Raw genomic sequence first — 23,122 nt, 5'->3', positions numbered from 1 at the left:
TCATCGTGTTATCGAATATCTGATAAGAATATTCAGGTAGATTTGTTCGAAACCATGTGCAATCGAATATTTTTAATGTTATTCTGACAGGAAATGGATCTGGAAGTTGCGAATTTACAATCTTGCAAGAAGATTTTGTTTTTACTGAATAAAAAGGAATTATTTCTTGATAAATTGTTGTCTTTAATTATAATCTTCCTTTATCATGTAAATTAGATGCCCTTTTATTCAAATAGTTCAAATTTACAAGTCTCATTAGACAGTCAGTACGTTGCAGTTTGGGAGAATTTGATAAAACTATAATTGCTCACAGAATCAGAAATATAATCTAAACTGAATGTAACTCCTTCTGAATAATTTATTGCAATATAAATATAAATTCCTTTTGACAAGAGAAATCTGACTTTTGTCAGAAATATTTTTTCACATGTGCAAAAGTAAAAACATTGTTATGGACGCCATATTGGATTTTTATACAATTTGTGAGGAAGCCTCTAGAACCATGACCTAAAAATAAAGTCTTCAGAAAACGTTAACTTTATGCAATTATATTTGATCAATAATGATTATTTTCAAAAATTTAAACTTGATTATTTAAAGAAATAAAATTATAACAAATACATTTTTAGTTTGGAGATTCTACAGAACATGTTTGATCTATTTATAGCCAAATTAGTTTAATTGTGTGATAATGTAAAATATAATTTTTTTTCAAAGCATAAAAAAGATACAAACTAAGGATGGTAGATAATAATTCATATAAATATTTTAGGACATTTAATCTATTTTAATAGAAATAGGATTTAAAAACTGCAAACAAATTTAATCATTACATAATCAGCTGATATTTTTTTTACACAAACATCGTGTTGATGGAACTGTTGAAAATCACTTCACAAATCCAACAGCCCTTTCACACAGTTAGCAACTGTCAGGGTTATAAACATCTCAGGATACAAATCATATAGTAAACTAATTTATTTATAAAGGTTTTAAATTCATGGCTTTTGGCTGTCTCTACAAAGGTTTGACAGAGAAAAAAAAGATATACTGTTTTAAAATCTTTCAATATTTTCATGCAAATTCTGATAAAAAAAAAAAAAAAAAAAGAATTTGCCTACCTACCTACCCACACCCAGTCATCATGGGTCGGGTTTGGGCAAACTGAAATATTTTTAATTGTGGCCTAAGTTTAAAGTTTTGATGCTATTTTGAGACATAACAACGTTTTTTATGCTATCAGAGTTCATTTCACTACATTTTGAATTCATTAAAAAATTCTATTAGGATACTCATCGTGTTAGGGTTAGCTTTTGCTTTTTTTTTTAAAAGCTATCCCAATGGTGACATATTTTCAAGTAGTATAGTTATAATTTAATTAAAGTTTTCTATAATCATTTTATATATTTCAGGAAAGGAGCACCCACAACCCCACTTGTCAGTGTTGCAATTACAAAGTAAGTCAAAAATATAAAAGCCATTCAACTGTTAACCAACTAATCCTGCAAACAATTATTTTTTTATAGATATAGGTGGATGTGGTATGAGTGCCAATGAGAGAACTCTCCATCCAAGTCACAAATTATAAAAGTAAACCAATATATGTAAAGGTACGGTCTTCAACACGGAGCCTTGTCTCATACCGAACAGCCAGCTATAAAGGGCCCAAAAAATACTAGTGTAAAACCATTAAAACGGGGAAATCAATGGTCTTATCTATATTAAACACAAGAAACGAGAAACACTTATGAACGACATCAACAAATATAACTATTGAACATCAGATTCCTGACATAGGACAGGTGCAAAAATTAAAAGTTTTAATGGTACCAAACCTTCTTCCTTATCTGAAACAATAGAGTAACATCACAACATACAAAGACACTATTAAGTATCAATTGGAATGACTTTTAAGAGAAAAAAAGGGAACATAATTTGTCGCAATTATGGTATGTAAAATTAATCTTCCCTAATATAAATACATCAAGAAAAGTAGAAAATCACAAAAATAAATCGCCCTCAACTAAAAATAACATTTTGAAGTATTTGTTGCTGTTTGATTCAATGTTTGTTTGATAAGTCAATGCAGCCTCTATAAAGTATTAGATAAAAAGTAGTAATGACACTGACACTTCAAAGGATCAACACGTTTCAGCGTTCTTTACCCCCCATCATCAGAAAACTGTTTTTTGTTTTTTAATAGTAGTAAGGAGTTTGAAGCTTATTTTTCCAAAAGCAAGAAAAGAATGAATAAGCAGTGATCTCAAATAATTATTAATGGAGGGATCAAACATTAAATCGTTATTTACTCTTAAGTTAGCATTGTGTAAATCGTTTATGTCTTTTATTTTTATACCTCATCTATTTCTTTTCAGAATTTTAGAAGCTGTCTTGAAAGCAAACAATCTTCCAGGTGCCATCTGTTCATTGGTTCAAGGAGGTGCTGATATTGGGTAAAAATGATTTAATATTTATTATACAGTTATACCTGTTTAAACTGAACCTATTCAGGACTTAAGATTGTGTTCGGCTTTGGCTGATGTTCGGTATTATCAGGTTCACAATGCATACAATTTGATATGAAGGTGCTTAAGAACATGTTTGGTTTATACAGGTTTTCGGTTTATGCAGGATTCAGTTTAGTCAGGTTTCACTGTATAAGATAAGCTCTTAGTTTGACATTTATTAACTGGTAACTAAACACACAGAAACTGAAAATTTGATGAAAATAGAAGTTATGGAAAATACTATTTAACATTGTAAACACAATTAGATGAATATCAAAGTTGAAGTAAAATGTTATAACCAATGTATGAAGAAGATATTTTTTAATTCTTAACAAGTGTATAAATAAGATGTAATGAGACAATATGGCTTATGAATGTTTCAAAAATTTTTTCACCAGTAAATTGAAAAAAAATGCACAGGATATTATAAACAGTATGCAAATAAGATATTCTAAAATATTTTAGAAATATAATATAAAATATATAGCTAATATATATTACACTGATGATGTGAAATTGTGAATACCATATTCTGAATAATATTTGATTTTTTTTAAGGGGGGGGGGGAGATGTAAAGTAAAACACACACAAAAGTGATAGTTTCCATGCTATTTTATGCTTTATGCTTTAATCTAATGATTGATCACCTAATATTGATTGTAACATATATTTTTAGAACATTGATGGCCAAAGATGAAAGAGTAAATCTTCTATCATTTACTGGCAGTACACCTGTAAGTTTGTTCATTAAAACTCAGTTTTTATTTGTTGACTTCAAACTTCTAATTCAATGTATTTTTGTGAATTTATGCTTTTAAACCTGATTTGAAGGAAAATTCAATTATTGATTTGGGGATGTAGAGTGGGCTAGAGGCTGCCAAACAGTGTCTTTGATTACAAGGATCTAAAACAAAAACTTTTCAAATTTTGATATGTTGTTTCTGATGACAAAATGGAGGTCAAGTCCAATATTGACTATTTTCACTTTGACTGTTCAAAGTAATCATTTTTGAAAAATGTATTTCTAGTGGTGTCTGTGCTTTAACTCATAAACAGTTCCACCAAAGCTCTTCGAATTTTAATATGTTGTTACTGATGACAAAATGGAGGTCAGAATTGATATTGACTATTTTCCCTTTCACCGTTCAGGAGTTATCGTTCTTGAAAGATTGAAAATAACCTAACTTTTATTGATTACCAGGACCTATAAAAAAAGTCTATTGTTTCTAGCTGGGTCTGTAAGTAGTTTTATAGTTTAAACATATTTATTTATAGTGGATTGGGAAACAAGTTTTGCAACTTATATTAATCCCTTTCCACTTTGCGGGTGCGATTGCTGCCTTGTAGCGGCATTAGCCTACTCTTTTTCGAAATCTACAAGGGTGTCTTTAACGTGCAAGAGATATGGCTCTCTCTTAACACGGGTCAGCCATTTATCGTCCCCTTCCGACGGACTATCATCGTTTCCTCAAGACCATACTCGCAGATGGTGTCAAGGGAGAGCCGAAAATTGAGTTCCTGAAATTTTCATCCCAAACGGGAATCGAACCAGGAACCTTGGTGTTAGAAGTCTGATGCACTAACCACTACACCACGGCTCTCTTGAGTTATACTCAAACTGAACTTTATGTCTGCAAGAACATCAAGTTGCTTTTACTTTTTTTTGGTAATAGAAAATTTGATATCAGCTTACACATTTAATATGTATTCTTTTTCTTTCCTGTTTACTGAATTTATATAGTAGGGGTATCTGATCTGAGCATACATTTACAATACATCTTGTTTTTATCCTGAAGAATATCAGATCCTTTCAATTTCAAAAGAATTATACATTCTTAAATTTGTACTCCAGAAAACATACAGATATTGCATATATTATGTCATTAGTGTCTAACTTAAAAATTCATATAATTTCTTTGTTCATGATATTCATATATAAGACAATATCTGATTATTCTGAATGTATAAGTTAAAAATACAACACAACATAAATATGAAAAGTTAATTAGTTTTTACTATTTATTTTTTTCAGGTTGGACATAAAGTTTCCATGATGGTTCAAGAAAGATTTGGTAATTGATTTGCTAATTTTTGTACTCAGCTAAAAAAAAAAAAAATCAGTTCTTTAGTCTTTGGTCAAACTTTTTTATTTTGATGATGAAGTACTACTCATTCCTTAATATTATTTATTTTCAGTCGGTCATTAGTTTTCATACTCGCATCCAATCTTTCAAAAGCAAATATCATGGATGATATTCTGACATATACTGTTCAACAAAAAATAGGAGAGGAATTTGTATAACTGACTTGTTACTTGTTTTCCAATCAATGTTTTGTATTGATGTGCATATTTATTTATTTGTTTATAAATGAAATACTGTTTACACAACTGTTCCACCATAATGAACCTTTGGTTATTTTAAATTTTGATTACCTGTACCTGAAGAAAATATAGAAAAGTTAGGATGTCTGTGTCCTCAATAACACTTCATTTTAGGTTATTGCAGATAGATTTTTTATAAATACTTGATCATTTAATTTGAAATATTTAAGTCTTTGATATATACAATCCTTCTCTAGTACATGGTATGGAAATAATGTTAATTAAATATTTTACTATGTTTGATTTATCTTATACTATTTACTTTTTAGGTAAATTTTTGTTAGAACTTGGAGGAAATAATGCTTTAATAGGTAAGAAATTGTTCACTACCTGTGATGTAGATAAAGTACACGATATTGTTGAGTAATCGTCTATGAAACCGCTACTTAAGAACACAGATTGTATAAATAGACATCTAAAAGTATTTTGTAACCAGAAGTTTATGTCGCCAAAGCATACTTAGATGATTAACATATTTATTAGTTACTTTAAATATTATATTATTATTGAGTTTTCGAAAGAACTAGACCCTTTGTGATTGGGCCAGACAGTTGAAAGGGGGCTCACTCCTCCAAAATTGCCATTTTTGCCTTGATTTAAATTACAAAGTTAAGTTGTGGGTTCAAATTGCACCCTAAATATGGAGAGCATAACAATAAATTGCCTTAGGTTGGAGATCTAACTTCTAAACTTAAAAAAGTATTGAGCCATTGAAAAAAATAAAATAAAAAACAGACCAGGTATCAAATATTCAATATCACAGCTAACTGAGCTTGCACGGTAAGCAAATTATATTTCAGTATGCTAAGGCAGGTAGTGTTTGTGCACAAGAAATAACGTTTATCTTCTATTTCAGTAAATGATGATGCTGATATAGACATGCTTGTGAGAGCTGCAGTATTTGCTTGCGCTGGCACAGCTGGACAGAGATGTACCACAACTAGACGTTTGGTAAGATACTAGTCTATATTGACGACTTGATTCTAATGTAATGTCTGGAAAGTTTGCAACATCTTTGAATTTTACTTCTATTCTGCAAGTGATTTTCACGTGATTCAGAGTTGATAATATATTGGTGGAAGTAAGTAAAAATTCTCATGATATGAAAAATTTGCACTGGTTCAAAAATTTACTAAGCAATGGCATACAACAGCTTTGAATCCACCCCACTGCATGTAATCAGATGTTCACTGCAAATGCTGAAATTAAAAATTTGACCAGCAATTTGCAGCAAGTAGTTTTAAAGATGGGCTTGGTTAAACATCATTGTTGACAAAGCTTTATAAAAAATTTGTAACAGGGTATTTTCTGGCAAATACAATGCAATTGAAGATCTAGGGTTCTTTTCTTTTAATACACAATATTTAGACCCTACAACATCATGAACATATAATAACAAATGATAAATATTCACATGACAAGACGGTACATATAACATATGGGCAAAGGGGAATAACTACAATTCATAATTAAAAACCAATTGTTCAGAGAACCATTGATGGTCTTTCCACTAGTAATGATTTTTTTTATATGAAAATATTAAAATTTGGATTTAAATGTCAATTTCGGCGTCAAATGACAACTTTTTGTACGCTGATTCCAAAAATATAAGGTTTCTTTACAATAAGATATAAATAAGGGAGATAATTTTTTACTTCCGGTTCAAAATATGTTACTTTCGGTACTGTCTTATAGTTTACTTGACGCTGATTCCAAAAATATATGGTTTTACATAGTTTTACAATAATTTATTACAAAAATTAGCTACTTCCGGTTTACAAAAGGTCACTTCCGGTTAGCTTTTTCAACGTCATACTTCTTGCAACCTAATGCAAAAAGTCTAATAGCTTTAACATGAATACATATGAGGTAAAAGCAAAGGTCAAAATCTAGAACGTTAAATTAACATATGACCTTGAGCTCAATTTCAAGGTCATGAACCAAGGACCTCAAATCAAAAGACTCTAGGTCTTTACTCTATATTGTTAATGAGTTATATTACCATACGACTGATATTAGATATAAAAGGGGGAAAAACTCGCAGCAAATGTTTACGTACCCTTTCGACTAAAATTTATGTGTAACTACATGTCGCGACTATCAATTATGTGAAAATATTTTGTCGATATCTTATAAGATTTCTGAAAATAAGAGATCACAAGCCAAAATCAATAATTTAATCATGACCTTGACCTTTGACCTTGACCTCATTTTCATTTTTTTGGACCAAGGACCTCAAATCAAAAGACCTTAGGCCTCTAAGACTTATGGTTTTCCAGTTCAAAATGCATATCACTTATATCAAATATAAAAGGGGAAATAACTCTCATATGGAGTCTCCGGATAGCTTCAATCAAAATAAATCAAATTATCCTGAGGATGTAACGAGCAATTTGGTAAAATAAATTTGTCGGTTTCGTATACGGTTGCGAATATTAAGCGATCACAAGAAAAACAGTGTTCGGGGAGATAACTCTTACATTGAAAAGATTTTGGTTACGCGGTGTCAGTTACAAAAGCGTAATAACTGTTCGATATCATATACCATATGTCTAAGCGACATCTTGGTAAACAAAAAAATTGCGAAGGAACAAAAAGTTGGCGGAAGAAAAAAAAAAATAATAATAATAATAATCAGAAGAAATCCAATAGGTCTTTCCACGGAAAAGTGGAAAGACCTAATTATACATATGTTTGTTTTTGTATTGACTTTTTACAAAAAAGTAACAAAGATATAAATCTCATAAATGCAAATACACCATATTGTGTTATTGTGAGGATTACAAATTTAATTTCACCTTTTAAGTTGGTTTACATATTTGTTGCTAGATCCTCCACGAGAAAGTCCATGATGAGGTTGTAGAGAGACTGAAGAAAGCATATGCTCAGATTAAAATTGGTGATCCTTTAGAGCGTAAGTAAAGACTATCGGCAAAGACAAGTGCAAGTATAATCAACATCAAACAACTTTGTTTCACAAAAGAAAATCTGTCGATAATCTATGAGTAAAATCTAATAATTCTGCTTTGTCTCCATACATTATGATAGCATTAACTAAGTGAATTACTTAGAATGCATCTCAATAAAATCTAATTTGCCAAGCTTTTTTGAAAATAATAATTTAACTCTGAAGAGTTGTGAGATATTGTATTGAAAAGGTTCGGTGTCAGAACCTGTTTCACTAATGATTTTAAACAATAAATAGAAAAACTGTTATAACAGTCTGCAAGAAGATGTGTTCTTTATATGTGACATCATCAAACATGGTGGACTTTTTCAAGACTTCACAATAGGATTTTAGAGAACAGTATAAAGAACATTTAACATCATAATTGAATTTTGATCAGTGACGAACTGAGATTATGAAAAATCAACAAGTCAAAAGTAGAAATCTTCTAAGAATTATAGAAATGAGGATTCTTTTAGATGAATTATTGAAGAAAAATCAATTGATTACACAGTATTTAGATACGATAAGTTATTTTATTAACCAATCATGCCCAAAATTTGAGCTATACAATCAAATGAATTACAAAATAAAACACAGAAAATGAATAAAATGATTAGAATAATTAAAGTACATTTAGACTAAAAATATAAACATGAATACACATTCACTCTAATTAACCTGATTATAAACCAAGTTATTGACAAAACATAGTTATTATGGGTGCCACTGTGACCTGGAGAAATTACATAATCTTTATAGTTCTAGGTCTATGGGAGACAACTCCTGATGGATTTTATTACCTATAGATCTATATATATTTTTCTTCTTCTATTTTTTTTTTCAAACAACAATGATATTTTCTATGATTTTCATTTTGAAAAAGGGAATGCAATAAATTAGATAAGTTTGAAGTAACAAACAAATCTTCAGATGAAAGAATCCAAACAAATTTCATTTCATCGGATAATCTTGAAAATTTTTTGAATTTATAATTTAAATTAGATAAAATTGAGAATGGAAATGGGGAATGTGTCAAAGAAACAACAACCCGACCAAATAAAAAACAACAGCAGAGGGTCACCAACAGGTCTTCAATGTAGCGACATATATTGAGATCTAGTATCTTTTAGAACAGGACATTTTAAAAGAAAATGTAGTTCTTCTTCAACTGCCTTCTTACATAGCTTACACTTTCTGTCTTCAGCTTTAATTCCAATATACCCCACTCTTCCGATTTCAAGATCATGACAGCCAGTTCTAAGTCTTCTAATTATTTGCCTGTCTTTTTTTTAATTCATTTTTAAATATGGTTCAAACATAAAAATAATTTTAAATTTTCTGTAAGTTCTTAATTTATTGCCAGATTGTATATTAGTACACTTCCCAGAATTACTTAGGTTAGGCTTTGACATTGCAAATGAATTTTTTGCAATTCATAAAAGAATATTAACTTTATTGTTGCTTTTCTTTGATAATGATAATTATATAAAGGTTTTTATGTAATTTTCAGCTGGTACTCTTTATGGTCCAATGCATAGTCAACAAGGTGTAGATCTGTTTCTCCAGTCAGTAGAGGAAGCTAAAGCACAAGGTGGAAAGATTGAATGTGGAGGCAAGGTAACAATGTCTTTTTAATTCTGTGGTACATGCTGCTTCCATGATCCTTTATTTTATGATTCTGTGAATACAAAAAAACATATAAAAAATAGAGAATGTCGGTTGCTAAAATATTAAGAATCAAGAACATATGATTTTTATACGACCGCAAATTTTGAAAAAATTTTCGTCGTATATTGCTATCACGTTGGCGTCGGCGTCGTCGTCGTCGTCCGGCGTCCGAATACTTTTAGTTTTCGCACTCTAACTTTAGTAAAAGTGAATGGAAATCTATGAAATTTTAACACAAGGTTTATGACCGCAAAAGGAAGGTTGGTATTGATTTTGGGAGTTTTGGTCCCAACATTTTAGGAATTAGGGGCCAAAAAGGGCCCAAATAAGCATTTTCTTGGTTTTCGCACTATAACTTTAGTTTAAGTTAATAGAAATCTATGAAATTTTGACACAAGGTTTATGACCACAAAAGAACGGTTGGGATTGATTTTGGGAGTTTTGGTCTCAACAGTTTAGGAATTAGGGGCCAAAAAAGGGCCCAAATAAGCATTATTCTTGGTTTTCGCACAATAACATTAGTTTAAGTGAATAGAAATCAATGAAATTTAAACACAATGTTAATGACTACAAAAGGAAGGTTGGTATTGATTTTGGGAGTTTAGGTCCCAACAGTTTAGGAATTAGGGGCCAAAAAGGGACCCAAATAAGCATTTTTCTTGGTTTTCGCACCATAACGTTAGTATAAGTAAATAGAAATCTATGAAATTTAAACACAAGGTTTATGACCATAAAAGAAAGGTTGGGTTTGATTTTGGGAGTTTTGGTCCCAACATAATAAGGGGCCCAAAGGGTCCAAAATTAAACTTTTGTTTGATTTCATCAAAATTGAATAATTGGGGTTCTTTGATATGCTGAATCTAACTGTCATGACTGTGTATGTAGATTCTTAACTTTTGGTCCAGTTTTCAAATTGGTCTACATTAAGGTCCAAAGGGTCCAAAATTAAACTTAGTTTGATTTTGACAAAAAATGAATCAGTTAGGTTCTTTGATATGCTGAATCTAAAAATGTACTTAGATTCTTGATTATTGGCCCAGTTTTCAAGTTGGTCCAAATCGGGGTCCAAAATTAAACTTTGTTTGATTTCATCAAAAATTGAATAAATGGGGTTCTTTGATATACCAAATCTAACTGTGTATGTAGATTCTTCATTTTTGGTCCTGTTTTCAAATTGGTCTACACTAAAGTCCAAAGGGTCCAAAATTAAACTTAGTCTGATTTTAACAAAAATTGAAATCTTGAAGTTCTTTGATATGCTGAATCCAAAAATGTACTTAGATTTTTTATTATGGGCCCAGTTTTCAAGTTGGTCCAAATCAGGATCTAAAATTATTATATTAAGTATTGTGCAATAGCATGTCTTTTCAATTGCACAGTATTGCGCAATGGCAAGAAATATCTAATTGCACAATATTGTGAAATATCAAATTTTTTTTTAATTAGAGTTATCTTTCTTTGTCCAGAATAGTAAGCAAGAAATATCTAATTGCAAAATATTGTGCAATAGCAAGATTTTTTTTTAATTGGAGTTATCTTTCTTTGTCCAGAATCAACTTAAATCTTTGTTATATACAATATACAATGTATATTCACTTTTTACTACCAACTGATAAATTAAAATAATCTTTACCATTCAGTGATAACAAGCAGTTTTTTTACATCTTAATATTTTATGATGTATTTAAATGAGTAGTTATTGTTGCAAACTCCATTAGAAATTTTAATTGAGATTAGTTTTGGAATAAGGGAAAGGGGGATGTGATTAAAAAAAATGGGTTCAATTTTTCTCATTTGAAATTTCATAAATAAAAAAGAAAATTTCTTCAAACATTTTTTTGAGAGGATTAATATTCAACAGCATAGTGAATTGCTCTAAGAGAAACAAAAATTTTAAGTTCATTAGAACACATTCATTCTGTGTCAGAAACCTATGCTGTGTCAACTATTTAATCACAATCCAAATTTAGAGCTGAATCCAGCTTGAATGTTGTGTCCATACTTGCCCTAACCGTTCAGGGTTCAACCTCTGCGGTCGTATAAAGCTACGCCCTGCGGAGCATCTGGTTATCAATTTCACCTCCATCTGTTTATTACATGTAAAGAAATAAATCTTAACACCTATTCATCCTTTAGAACAGGTTGTATAACTAAGTAAATGTATTTGTGAAGGTGATATTATTCAAATTTATATACAACTAAAGTGTTCTAGCTGCAATTTTCATAAACTATTTATCTTTTTCATTAGAGAAAGATAGGCTTTAAATGTCAAGCTTGGGGTATGCAATAATTTATATCATCTTATACAGATTTATATTTTATGGGTACAATTTAAACAAAATAATACCTGTTAGTTTTTTAAAGCAGTTGCTTTTGTACAAATAATCAGCTGTTAAGTTGACTAATGGATTTTGTTGATATTGATAAAATCGTTTTTAGATGTGCTTTTAATTTTTAGCAAAATTAAAGATAAATGTATGTCATCATTTTAAGGTAGATAATCCATTATTTTTTATTTGTTTAAAATTGTTGGTTTATAATTTTATAATTGACTGTTTTCTTAGTTATTTATTCCCTAATTACATAGACTCTAACCAAATTAAGTATAATGATAGTAATTTCTAAGAATAACTTGAATTCATCACTTTTTACTCTTTCCGTCCAAGATACAATATGAGCTTATTGCCATTATTCCCTAGGGCTCAGCTAGGTATAAAATGCAAATGTTGGCACTAGTTATTAAAGGAGGTTTTGGTGCTGCTTAAGGGCATACGATACAGTTTTGATCTCGTATTTACATTTTGATGAAAATATCCATATAGGCTATTTTTTGCCTGATAAAATCAAATATGTTATAAAAAATGTACCTTCATGTGCTACTTTTTAAGTTAAATGAGGTCGAAATTTTGTATATTTGCTCAAAATTCGGATTTGTGGCCGTATTTTCTCTTTCGAAAGAAATCCATAACTTTTTTGTTTTAAAAGATAACCACAAATTGTTTTTTTATTAAATAATTTGTAATTTCTGTATTTTATAAGTATCCTAAAAACTTTAATATGTATTTTTTATTCAGAAATAACTCATATTTATCAAATGGTCATGAATTATGAAAAAAACGTAATTTTTTGCTGTATACTTATCAACATTAAAAAAAATGCACTATTTACAGTTTTATAAGATTTGGTTCACATAATCTCCCTGCAAAATGAAACAAAATGTTGTTTTTTCAAAAATAGGGGTCCATGCACTCGTTTCAAAATTGAATCAGTTTGAATGATAAAAATCAGTCGAAAAATGCATCTTTTCCCGGTATGTCACAGTTTGACGTCGCGAAAATAACATTTTACGTTAGCAACGTCATTACCTCCCCTGTAACTCTATTGTATGCCCTTAAGGCCACCAGCACTTTTAAGGCATAACCATTAGTGGTTAAGAAACCCTTCCTTTCGAGGAAAACAGCATTTATGGATGCAAACTTGCAAATTCGGTGAACACAATAACAAAAAATGTTCATTCAAATAATTGAAAATAATTTAACAATTACATCTGTTCAACCAGAGACAAATGAAACAATTGATGCAGTATAATCTTTAAAATATTTACCACAATCTACATGTATTGCCCATTGTAGCCCTTTATTGTAAGGAGTAAATTTCTGTTCAGCATTTTATTGTTCCTTTCCATTCTGATTGATGCTAAGGTCATGGAACAGAAAATGGGCTATTGCCACAGATTTTGGTAAAATTTTGCATACAACTTTTTTAGTCTGATTGAAACAACTGAAAATCAAAGAAATAAGTACATTTCACTCTTAATTTCTGACATATTTCTAATTGAATTCTTACAAAATAGGGAAACATTTGTAAAGAAAGCACATAGAACCAGTGAAAAACCATCTTGACTTTGTCTGAAAATCATCAAAAGGCAAATCTTAAATACCTAAATTTTTGTTAAAAAAAATATGATTTGGATACATATAGCAGTTGTAACAGCACATTTTATTGTATGTTAATGTACTGTGTGTTTTGCTATATGTTTGTTTATTCCACATTGGATAGATGCATAGATGAGATCTCACAAAACATGTTTTACTATGTGGTATTGGCTTTGCTCATTGTTGAAGGCCATATAGTGACCTATAGTTGTTAATTTCTGTGTCATTTTGGTCTCTTGGGGAGAGTTGTCTCATTGGCAATCATACCACATCTTCTTTTTAATATTAACTTGTCGATTTTTTGGCAGTGGTCCTAAGTCAGGAACCTGTAGCCTTTATAAGTCTTAATGATTTTTTAAATTTTGGTTCGTTTGTATGTTTCTGAGTTTAGTGTGGTGTGCACTTTGCTGAAAAAACATATTATTGTTAAGGTGCCAGCTGAACACCACCTCTGGGTACTGGATTAGCTTGATGCATTGAGGACCCATTGGTGCCCTTGGGCTCCTCTCTGCTACTTGGTCAGATTGTTGTCTCTTTGACACCAGTAGAACCAATCTTAGTAGGAAAAGTTCCTAGAAACTTTGATATGGGTTTTTAGTTCTTATTGGAAATTGACACCTGCTTGCTAGAGCCAACAAACTGATTATGAATGTTTCAAGAAAGTTCTAATATCTTTTTGCAATCTATTAGAACATTGTAAAATAACTTGCTATCATTTGGGGCCATTCTTTTATAAATCTTGGTGTGTCATTTTCTTCAGCATTTTGTATTTAAATAATAAAAGCTATGTAACTGTCAGATACAGGAAAGCAGAATATACCATATTGATTGTGTTTTACTTTTTAATTATTTTAAAATTATTCCAGCTAGATGATAATAGCTAGCCATAGTCAAGAAGCTGGATCTACAAAAACTTATCTCTTACTGTTACGAAGTGAAGAGATAACTCTTACGTGTGAGAGGGAGGGGAAGAATAATTTAGAATAACTTTAATAGTTTTGTTTACAACTGGTTCAAATATAACAAAATGATAGCTGTCAATTGCTGAAAGCAGTTGATTTTATTTGGACAATCATACATTCAGTTTATTAATGCATTTTGTTTTAGTAAGTTGAATTATTTCCAAATAAACTATCTGGTTTTTTGCAAAATTGCATAAATATGTATTGACTGATTCAAAGGGGAATAATCCATCCTAATCCATTGGATGGTATATTTACAAAATGACTGTTTTTTACAAAGTCTTTAAGTTAGTTAAAACGGGATGATTTTCATGAAATTATTTGAATAAAGCATTATAATGCTCAACCAGCACTATGGATAAAATGAACAATTACTTACAATCGTTTGTATGGTTGTAAACTTTGTCTATGAAACCACTGAATCAATTTCAATAAAACTTGGCCTAAATAATCCTTAAAGTATTTAACATTATTTAAGTTTATCTTTTTGTCCCTTCCAATCATGAAACATGATTACCCCAGCTAAAAATTGAACATATGGTTACCATTAGTGGTTATTTTTATGATTTTTAATTTCATATAGAAGATAAATAAATCTGATAGATTCAAAAAACAAAAAACATCCAGATTTTTAGTATGTTAGTTAAAAGCGTAACAGTCTGCGAGAAGAAATGTTAGCCTACCCAGACTTATTATTCTGACTCTAAGCTGAACAATCTTAGCTCTTGCTCCTTAATACTGATTTTAAACTCTTTGGTTTGACTTGGCGAAGGTAACTAGAACCCATGACCTCCCCGCTTGAAGTTAACAAGCTACCCCAAGACCACAGAAGTTGTATATTTTGTTATGCCTTCGATAATCAGCTAGTTATTAGTTTATATAATTTTCAAATGGATCCTGTGTTTCATTTTGGTTAACATTCATTTTTCAGAATATTATATTTCTCTCTGTCACTCCACAGACAGGGTAATACATGTACAATTGAACACATATATCTTAGTTATTTATTTCATTTGATTCTAAGACAGGTCATACTTTTGTAGCATATTTTCCAAAAAATCTTGGTATTCAAGTTTAAAATCTTACAGGAGGTTTTTTTTTTTAAAAGCAGCTCAGTGAAACCCTCTACTTTTATAATTAGCAGCAATCAGTATAACTATTATCCAGGTAGTCTCTGTAAGGTGCTAAAGACAAAACAAAGACTTCTATTGCATATTGATATATGTGTAACTGGAAATGTTATTTCAATCTTTTTTTCTTACATACTATTGTATTGTTTGAATGCATTCACTAAATACATACACTATTTTATTGCAGAAAATTGAAAGAGAGGGACATTTTGTTGAACCAACAATAGTAACTGGCCTAGCCCATGATGCACCAGTAGTTCTGAAAGAAACATTTGCTCCAATTGTTTATGCAATTAAATGTAAAGTAAGTAGTATCCATTCTTCACACTAGTTTAATGAGTTATTCTGGGTACTATCTGTACTGTCATTTGGAAATCAAAGTCTGTCTCACACTTTATAGAAATAAGATATTGTATGATAGCAAAAAGTAAAATCACAAAAATACTGAACTTAGAGGAAGATCAATTGGGAAAGTCCATAATCACATGGCAAAATCAAATAACAAAACGCATCAAAAACGAATGGACAAAAACTGTCATATTCCTGACTTGGTACAGGCATTTTCAAATGTAGAAAATGGTGGATTAAACCTGGTTCTACAGCGCTAACCCTCTCACTTTAATGACAGTCTCATCAATTTACGATGATTTTATAATAGCAAATGAGCCATATAACATAGAAGTTAAAGTAACAACTATAGTTCACTATACTGCATTCAACAATGAGTAAAACACATATAAATAACAAAATTTTAGTTAAAAAAATCTCACTAACAGGCTTTGAAAATTTGGTTGAAAAGCATGCTTCCAAAATGTTGTACGTGAATTTGAACATTTTTGTATGATGCATTGAAATAAAAACTATGGCGTTTGTGGATTACATAAAAACTAAACGTATTTCAACAGAAACAAAGACAATAAAAGATATGTACATGTATTTGATTCCCAAAGCCATCATTCAACACTTTTCAAGTTTACATACAAAAACTTTACAAGCAATTAAGATTGGCAATTTTGTCACATATCTTATTTCAAATGTTTTGATTGGTCTAACTGTATGCTATTTTGCCTTCTGCCAAGATGATTTATGTGAAAAAGTTATTTTCGACAAACAAGTCATATACAACATTTTTAAAGCCCAGCGACAATTGTTATGTTAAAAAAACCTACCACAAAATAAACAGAATTAAAAAGAAAATCAGTTCAAATCTTAATCATAGATTCAACATGATTACATTGTTCTGCAATATAAACTATTTGAATAAACCCTATTAATAAAAGGAAATAAGAGGTATATGTCTATGAGATAGAAATGACAAGACAAAAGTAACCAAAATATGTTGAGGGGTATCTACAGTCTTTAAAGTTATAATGATACATGTACCTATGCAATGTATTAAGCTGTAGATTTTCATGGTAAATGAAAGTTGTGAATTTGTTTTGATTGATAAAGTATATTCTTAACCCTTCTTTAAAAAGTAAACAACACGTTTTGCTGATTGTGAAAGCAAAAAAAGGATAAAAAAATGCTTTGCTTCAATTTCTAAAATATTTTTTTTCAGAATGTGGATGAGGCAATTAAATTTAACAACGAAGTGAAACAAGGTTTGACCAGCAGTCTATTTACAAAAGATATCAGTAATATATTTAAATGGATTGGGTAAGAAACTTTTACATATTTTATGTATTGAAAAAATTTAAGGTGAAAATGTACTTACAACATTTTCCCACAAAACAAAAGAGAAGAAAAGCAGTATTTTCCACAATAGAAAGTATTTTATTATACCTCACATAACAAATTTGGAGACAGTGTTATGTTCTTGGCCTGTTCTGTTATTGGTAACAAAACTTTGGGTGGGTTCAGTATTAGGAAAAAAGTTTCAGGAAGACAATGATATATCAATCAAAGGTTATTTAAATGTTATCTTGTGATGAGTCAGGATTACTTATTACAAAAAACATTTGGAAACATAACAATCTTAATTTTAATGTTTTATTTTTTACTGTGAAGTGTTTTGGATAAAAAAAATAGGTATAAATGTTACATTTCTGCATGTCAGTCAAACTAATTCCAGTCAACTGTTCAATTAACCTGAGTATTTAATGTCATGTATTAAGTGTTCAGTCTTTCATCAGTTACTTGTTATTTTTCAGTCCTAAAGGTTCAGACTGTGGTATTGTTAATGTGAACATTCCTACCAGTGGAGCAGAGATAGGTGGGGCATTTGGTAAGTATTGCTCTTCAAGAAAACAGATATAGATTTTTTTTTTTATTATACCCTGCTTTAATTTTACCCCTGCTTTAAAAAAGTGGAGGTGTACTGTTTTACCTCTGTCTGTCCGTTAGTCCTTCAGTCCCTTCTTACGTCCCATGAATATTTTCTTCACTTCTTTCTCAGGAATTACATTGCAAGGATTTCTAAAATTTTAGTTTCAGGGTTTATACGAGTCATCTATACTGAGTGATGCTTTTTCAAATTCATCATTCAAAAACTTCCTATTTACAAAACACTTGTATCAATTTACACATGATAGCCAAGTTGAAAATTTTTTCACATTTTTCTCAAGAACTACAATACAAGGATTTCAGAAATTAGGTTTCGGGTTTTATATAAGTCAGCTATACTGTGTGAAGCGTTTTCAGATTAATCAATCAACAAGTTCCTGTTTATCAAACACTTGTGCTGGAATCATCAGTGAGGAGTAGCTCACAGTTTCATTTGTTAAATATATACACACTTCTACACAGAATGTTCTTAAATCTATCTTTGTTTAAACTTTTATTTCTTAAAAATCAACATTTGATTTAAGAAAAACGAACTATGATCAACTTCAAATCAATGCTTAATTGCATTCATAAGAAGTATATCAAAGACTTATGTATTCTGACATTCCACACACTTCAGATGATTCATTGTCAGTTGATAGACAATGTGTTCAAATACAATTAATCACCTTTAAACATAAATATTTTGCATTGATCCTACTTGCATATCAACAATCTATGTAAAAAGCTGATATTTTAGCTTAGTCGGCATCCCATTTTTATGACGTCAAATCAAGAAAACGGCAAGAGATAACTATAAAATTGTTGGTGTTTTATAAGCTCAATATCATAACTATCAATTGAAAGAAATATCAATAGGATCTGAAGTGGGGCCAATTTTGCCCCTTATAGCCCCTTCTCCTTTAAGGAGATTGAAATAGGATTGATGAATATTTGGTAGATTGTTTCTTTTTTTTTAAACCCTGATCCTGACGCAATATGCAGATGTAGATGAAAAAGTCATCATCTGTTTGGTCAATTGGTATAATAGAGGTTACCAGAAAAGTTGATTGTCACAAATGATCATTGATTACCTATATCTTTATTTCCATAAACAGTAAATAAAACACTGCTTACCGTCTCTTGGTATGTATTTAACGCACCACTGCATAGTTGCACCCCTTTTTATCCTTGAAACTTCAGAAAAAGAGTTTCTTATCACATGCTTTATATGCAAGGACTTTCTGGGAAAATTTCAACTTGAAACTCTGTGATTGTGTCCATTGAAAATAATTTCTTTTATTGGACAAATTGAACTCCTTTTGTAGTTCATTACAGGATATTGAAAACATTGTTGCAGAATAAATACCTTAGCAAACAATGTTTAATTTTAAAATAGAATAACTAATCAAAGAATTCAAATAGAGAAAAATATTTAACAAGTGACAGAACAATACATTAATTCACGAATGTGTGTAACATGAGTTAATTATCAGTGTTGTTTGGTCACAAGTTGAATATTTTTTCGATATTTGAATTCTTTAATTATGTATTCTTTTTATTACATTGGCAAATGGCTTTTTTTAAAGAAATTAATGTAAAACATGTAAGAAACTGTATCTTTTTTCTTCGTTTCACAATTTGTTTTGATCAGCCGTTAATGACGTCTTAACAACCCCAATTGTTGTATGACACAACCCCTATTAGTGTATGACATCAGAGAGTGATGTGAAATTATCGTGTTTTTTTTTAACTGGGAAATCAATGTATTTCATTGCAACCAATGTAATAAATCAAAATAATACACATGATAAATTACCTTTTTTTTTATAGGTGGAGAAAAACATACAGGAGGGGGCAGGGAATCTGGCAGTGATGCTTGGAAACAGTATATGAGAAGGTCTACATGGTATGTATCTAATGTAGAGAAGAAGATACATTAATTTGAAGTTATATTTTGATTGAAATTTTTGATAAAGTTTGAATAGGATTTCATAATTTGTACTGTGGATCATATGAAAATAAGACATATTATGGTTGCCAGCGGGATAACTCTCCACCAAACACCAAATGATGTTGAAGGATAGCAAATTTAGGTATTTACAGTACAGCTTTCAACAATTATATTCACATTATTATGTCTTTAAGAACATGAAGAAAGCATGTTTCCTGTAAAATAAATTGTTCAGTGCTTACCAACCATGTTGAGTATTCATACATATGTCATTGTTTAAGTGCACAGTATTTGGTACACTTATGTGAATGTTTTGGGAACAAAACTCAAATTATCAGGATAACAAGAAAATCCGAAAAAGTTGATAATCATAGAAGAATAACATTGAGAATGGAAATGGGGAATGTGTCAAAGAGACAACAACCCTACTAAAGAGCAGAAAACAGCTGAAGGTCACCAATGGGTCTACAACAAAAATTAAAAAAAAAAAAAAACATTTTCTTTATAAAGTAGAAAGTTTGAAAAGTATTTTATTTTGTAATTAATTAAATTATTCCAAATGTAAAATTTATAAATTTGGTTAGTCTGTTGTTGTAATGTTTACATGTTTATATTTACAGCACAATAAACTACAGTAAAGAATTGCCATTAGCTCAGGGTATCAAGTTTGAGTGAAGTTAGCTTTGCCAGATATTTGACAACAGATATATATATATATAACGTGTGAAGAACTCTATGTTTGTTATAAATTGTTAGAGAGAAATGAAAGGTTATTTAAGAGAATGTTAATGGTGCTGGTGATAGCAGGGGAAAATATATTGTTCTAGTAATCACACTAAGTATGAAAAATATCAACATTTGTACTCATTTTGTTCTCATTAGTACGACATATACACATGTGATTTGATACATGTACTGAATAAAGGACTGATCTGTTCTTAAATATAAAAGTTTTGATATCTGTATATTATAATTTGTATAGCTTTTGATAAGTTATCAACGTTTTTCTGAAATATTTAAATATTTAATGCATAATATTTTGAATAATCTCCACTGCAGTTGACTTATTGATGCTGAATTTTCATGTTTTTTTCATGTGTCTTTGCTAAATAATTATACAACATTGTAAAGACAGCCAAAAAATATTTGGAGTATTTTGAAATAAAACGAATCAAAATATTGTCTACTTGTCTTGCTACAACGAAGGTATATCTCATAAACATGTTTAAACCCGCCACATTTTTGCACTTGTCCCAAGCCAGGAGCCTCTGGCCTTTGTTAGTGTTTAATTTTTAATTTTAGTTTCTTGTATTATTTTTAATTTTAGTTTCTTGTGTATAATTTGGAGTTTAGTATGATATCCATTATCACTGAACTAGTATATATATTTGTTTAGGGGCCAGCTGAAGAAAGCCTCCAGGTGAGCCAATATCCTGCTGCATTGAAGACCTATTGGTGACCTTCTGTTGTTGTCTGTTCTATTGTCGGGTTGTCTCTTTTACACATTCCCAATTTCCATTCTCAATTTTATAGGTTTGTTAAATTATTTAAAAAAACTGATTTCCTTAGTTGTTTGTTATTATGTAGAGTAACACTTTTAAACATTGATTATGCCCCCATGACAAAATCTTGAAGGGCATATTGATTTACCCCTGTCAGTCTATCTGTTCGTCTGTCTGGATATACATGTAGTTGCATGATATGTCTGGCTATTATATCTCCTTCTACAAATTTTGAGCTACAGCTTTATTATTTTGTAAGACGTTTCTACACATCATAAAGGTATGAATGGGCACAGGATTTTACTTCTTTTTCAAAATATTCTTAAAATGCCAGATATTTGGACATAGTAAGTTGTTGGTACCAGCTGCATAATGAGATCATGGTTTATCCAGCTATATTCACCAACAGTTTTTAAACTACAGCTTTTGTATTAAGTGGGTTGTTTGCACACATACAAGAAATGTATGTCAGGAATTTGAAATTTTTGAAATATTCCAAAAATACCAGGTATTTGGACTTATCATTTTTGTTGAGCCTTCGACTTTAGTTGAAAAAAGCGAGACATAGGTTTTCTACATTCAGTCGGTGGCAACGGCAGCATCCACAAATATTCATTCCGTGGTAAAAGTTTTTTAAATTTTAATAACTTTCTTAAAACTATCCTGGATTTGTACCGAACTGGGACAGAAGCTTGTTTATGATCATAAGATAGTATCCAGAAGTATATAGTTATCAAAGGTACCAGGATTATAATTTAGTACGCCAGATGCGCGTTTCATCTACAGAAGACTCATCAGTGACGCTCATATTAAAATATTTATAAAGCCAAACAAGTACAAAGTTGAAGAGCATTGAGGATTCAAAATTCCAAAAAGTTGTGCCAAATACATCTAAGGTAATCTATGCCTGGGATAAGAAAAAAAGAGAAGATATTGTAAAAATAAAATTCCATTTTTTCTGTATTTTACTTATAAATGGACTTAGTTTCTCTGCTGGGAAACAATACATTCACTCTGAGGTTAAAGTTATTAAAATTTTAATAACTTTCTTATACTATAATGGATTTGTACCAAACTTGGACAGAAGCCTGTTTATGATAAAAAGCTAGTATCTAGAAGGAAATTTTGTTCAAATTTTGTACCTGTTTATCTGTCTTTATGCCCCACCTACGATAGTAGAGGGGCATTATGTTTTCTGGTCTGTCCGTCTGTTTGTTCGTTCGTCTGTGCGTCCGTTCGTCACGCATCAGGTTAAAGTTTTTGGTCAAGGTAGTTTTTGATGAAGTTGAAGTCCAATCAACTTGAAACTTAGTACACATAGATATAGGAAGATGTTCCCTATGATATGATCTTTCTAACTTTAATGCCAAATTAAAGTATTGACCCCAATTTCTCGGTCCACTAAACATGTAAAATGATGCGAGTGGGGCATTCGTGTACTATGGACACATTCTTGTTTACTTATAAATGGGTTAAGTTTTTAATCGAGTTAACATTACATATAGTCTGCAGTTAAAGTTTTTAAAACATTTATTGGATTCATTAACTATCCTGGCTTTTTAACAAACTTGGACAGAATCTTCTTAAAATCAAAAGATAGTATCGAGAGGAATATTTTTATTGATTTTTTTCCTCATTTTTGTTGAGCCTGTGATTAACAGCAAAAGTAGGCAAGACACCAGGTTCTGTGGAACACTTACGGAGTTTTTGTACTACAAGTCAGTAAAGGGGGATACCGGGATATTAGATTCACAAAAACTGGTATTTGGACTTACATTTCCTTCTTACTTGCTATATAATTGAAATCATGTATTGAAAGATTTTTTAGTATTGTCAAATATTTAATCAATACAGGGAAGTTGAAC

General features: G+C 30.4%; 1 protein-coding gene across 1 annotated transcript in view; it reads left to right on the top strand.

The window, feature by feature from the left end:
* LOC139521934 (alpha-aminoadipic semialdehyde dehydrogenase-like) overlaps positions 1-20,935 on the top strand; it is a 29,834-nt gene extending 8,899 nt beyond the window's left edge. The window contains exons 7-19 of the mRNA XM_071315695.1: positions 1,413-1,457; positions 2,376-2,453; positions 3,185-3,242; positions 4,541-4,580; positions 5,161-5,202; positions 5,748-5,842; positions 7,721-7,805; positions 9,352-9,458; positions 15,724-15,840; positions 17,098-17,195; positions 17,690-17,763; positions 19,635-19,710; positions 20,376-20,935. Coding sequence (XP_071171796.1) covers positions 1,413-1,457; positions 2,376-2,453; positions 3,185-3,242; positions 4,541-4,580; positions 5,161-5,202; positions 5,748-5,842; positions 7,721-7,805; positions 9,352-9,458; positions 15,724-15,840; positions 17,098-17,195; positions 17,690-17,763; positions 19,635-19,710; positions 20,376-20,430 — 970 coding nt within the window. The 3' untranslated portion in view covers positions 20,431-20,935. The remainder of the gene's footprint in view (positions 1-1,412; positions 1,458-2,375; positions 2,454-3,184; positions 3,243-4,540; positions 4,581-5,160; positions 5,203-5,747; positions 5,843-7,720; positions 7,806-9,351; positions 9,459-15,723; positions 15,841-17,097; positions 17,196-17,689; positions 17,764-19,634; positions 19,711-20,375) is intronic.
* Positions 20,936-23,122: the final 2,187 nt, after the last annotated feature.

Source organism: Mytilus edulis, chromosome 4 (genome assembly GCF_963676685.1).
Source record: "Mytilus edulis chromosome 4, xbMytEdul2.2, whole genome shotgun sequence".
Taxonomy (NCBI): Eukaryota; Metazoa; Mollusca; class Bivalvia; order Mytilida; family Mytilidae; genus Mytilus; species Mytilus edulis.
Note: the sequence above shows the minus strand (reverse complement) of the source record. Positions and strands in the feature narration are given on the sequence as shown.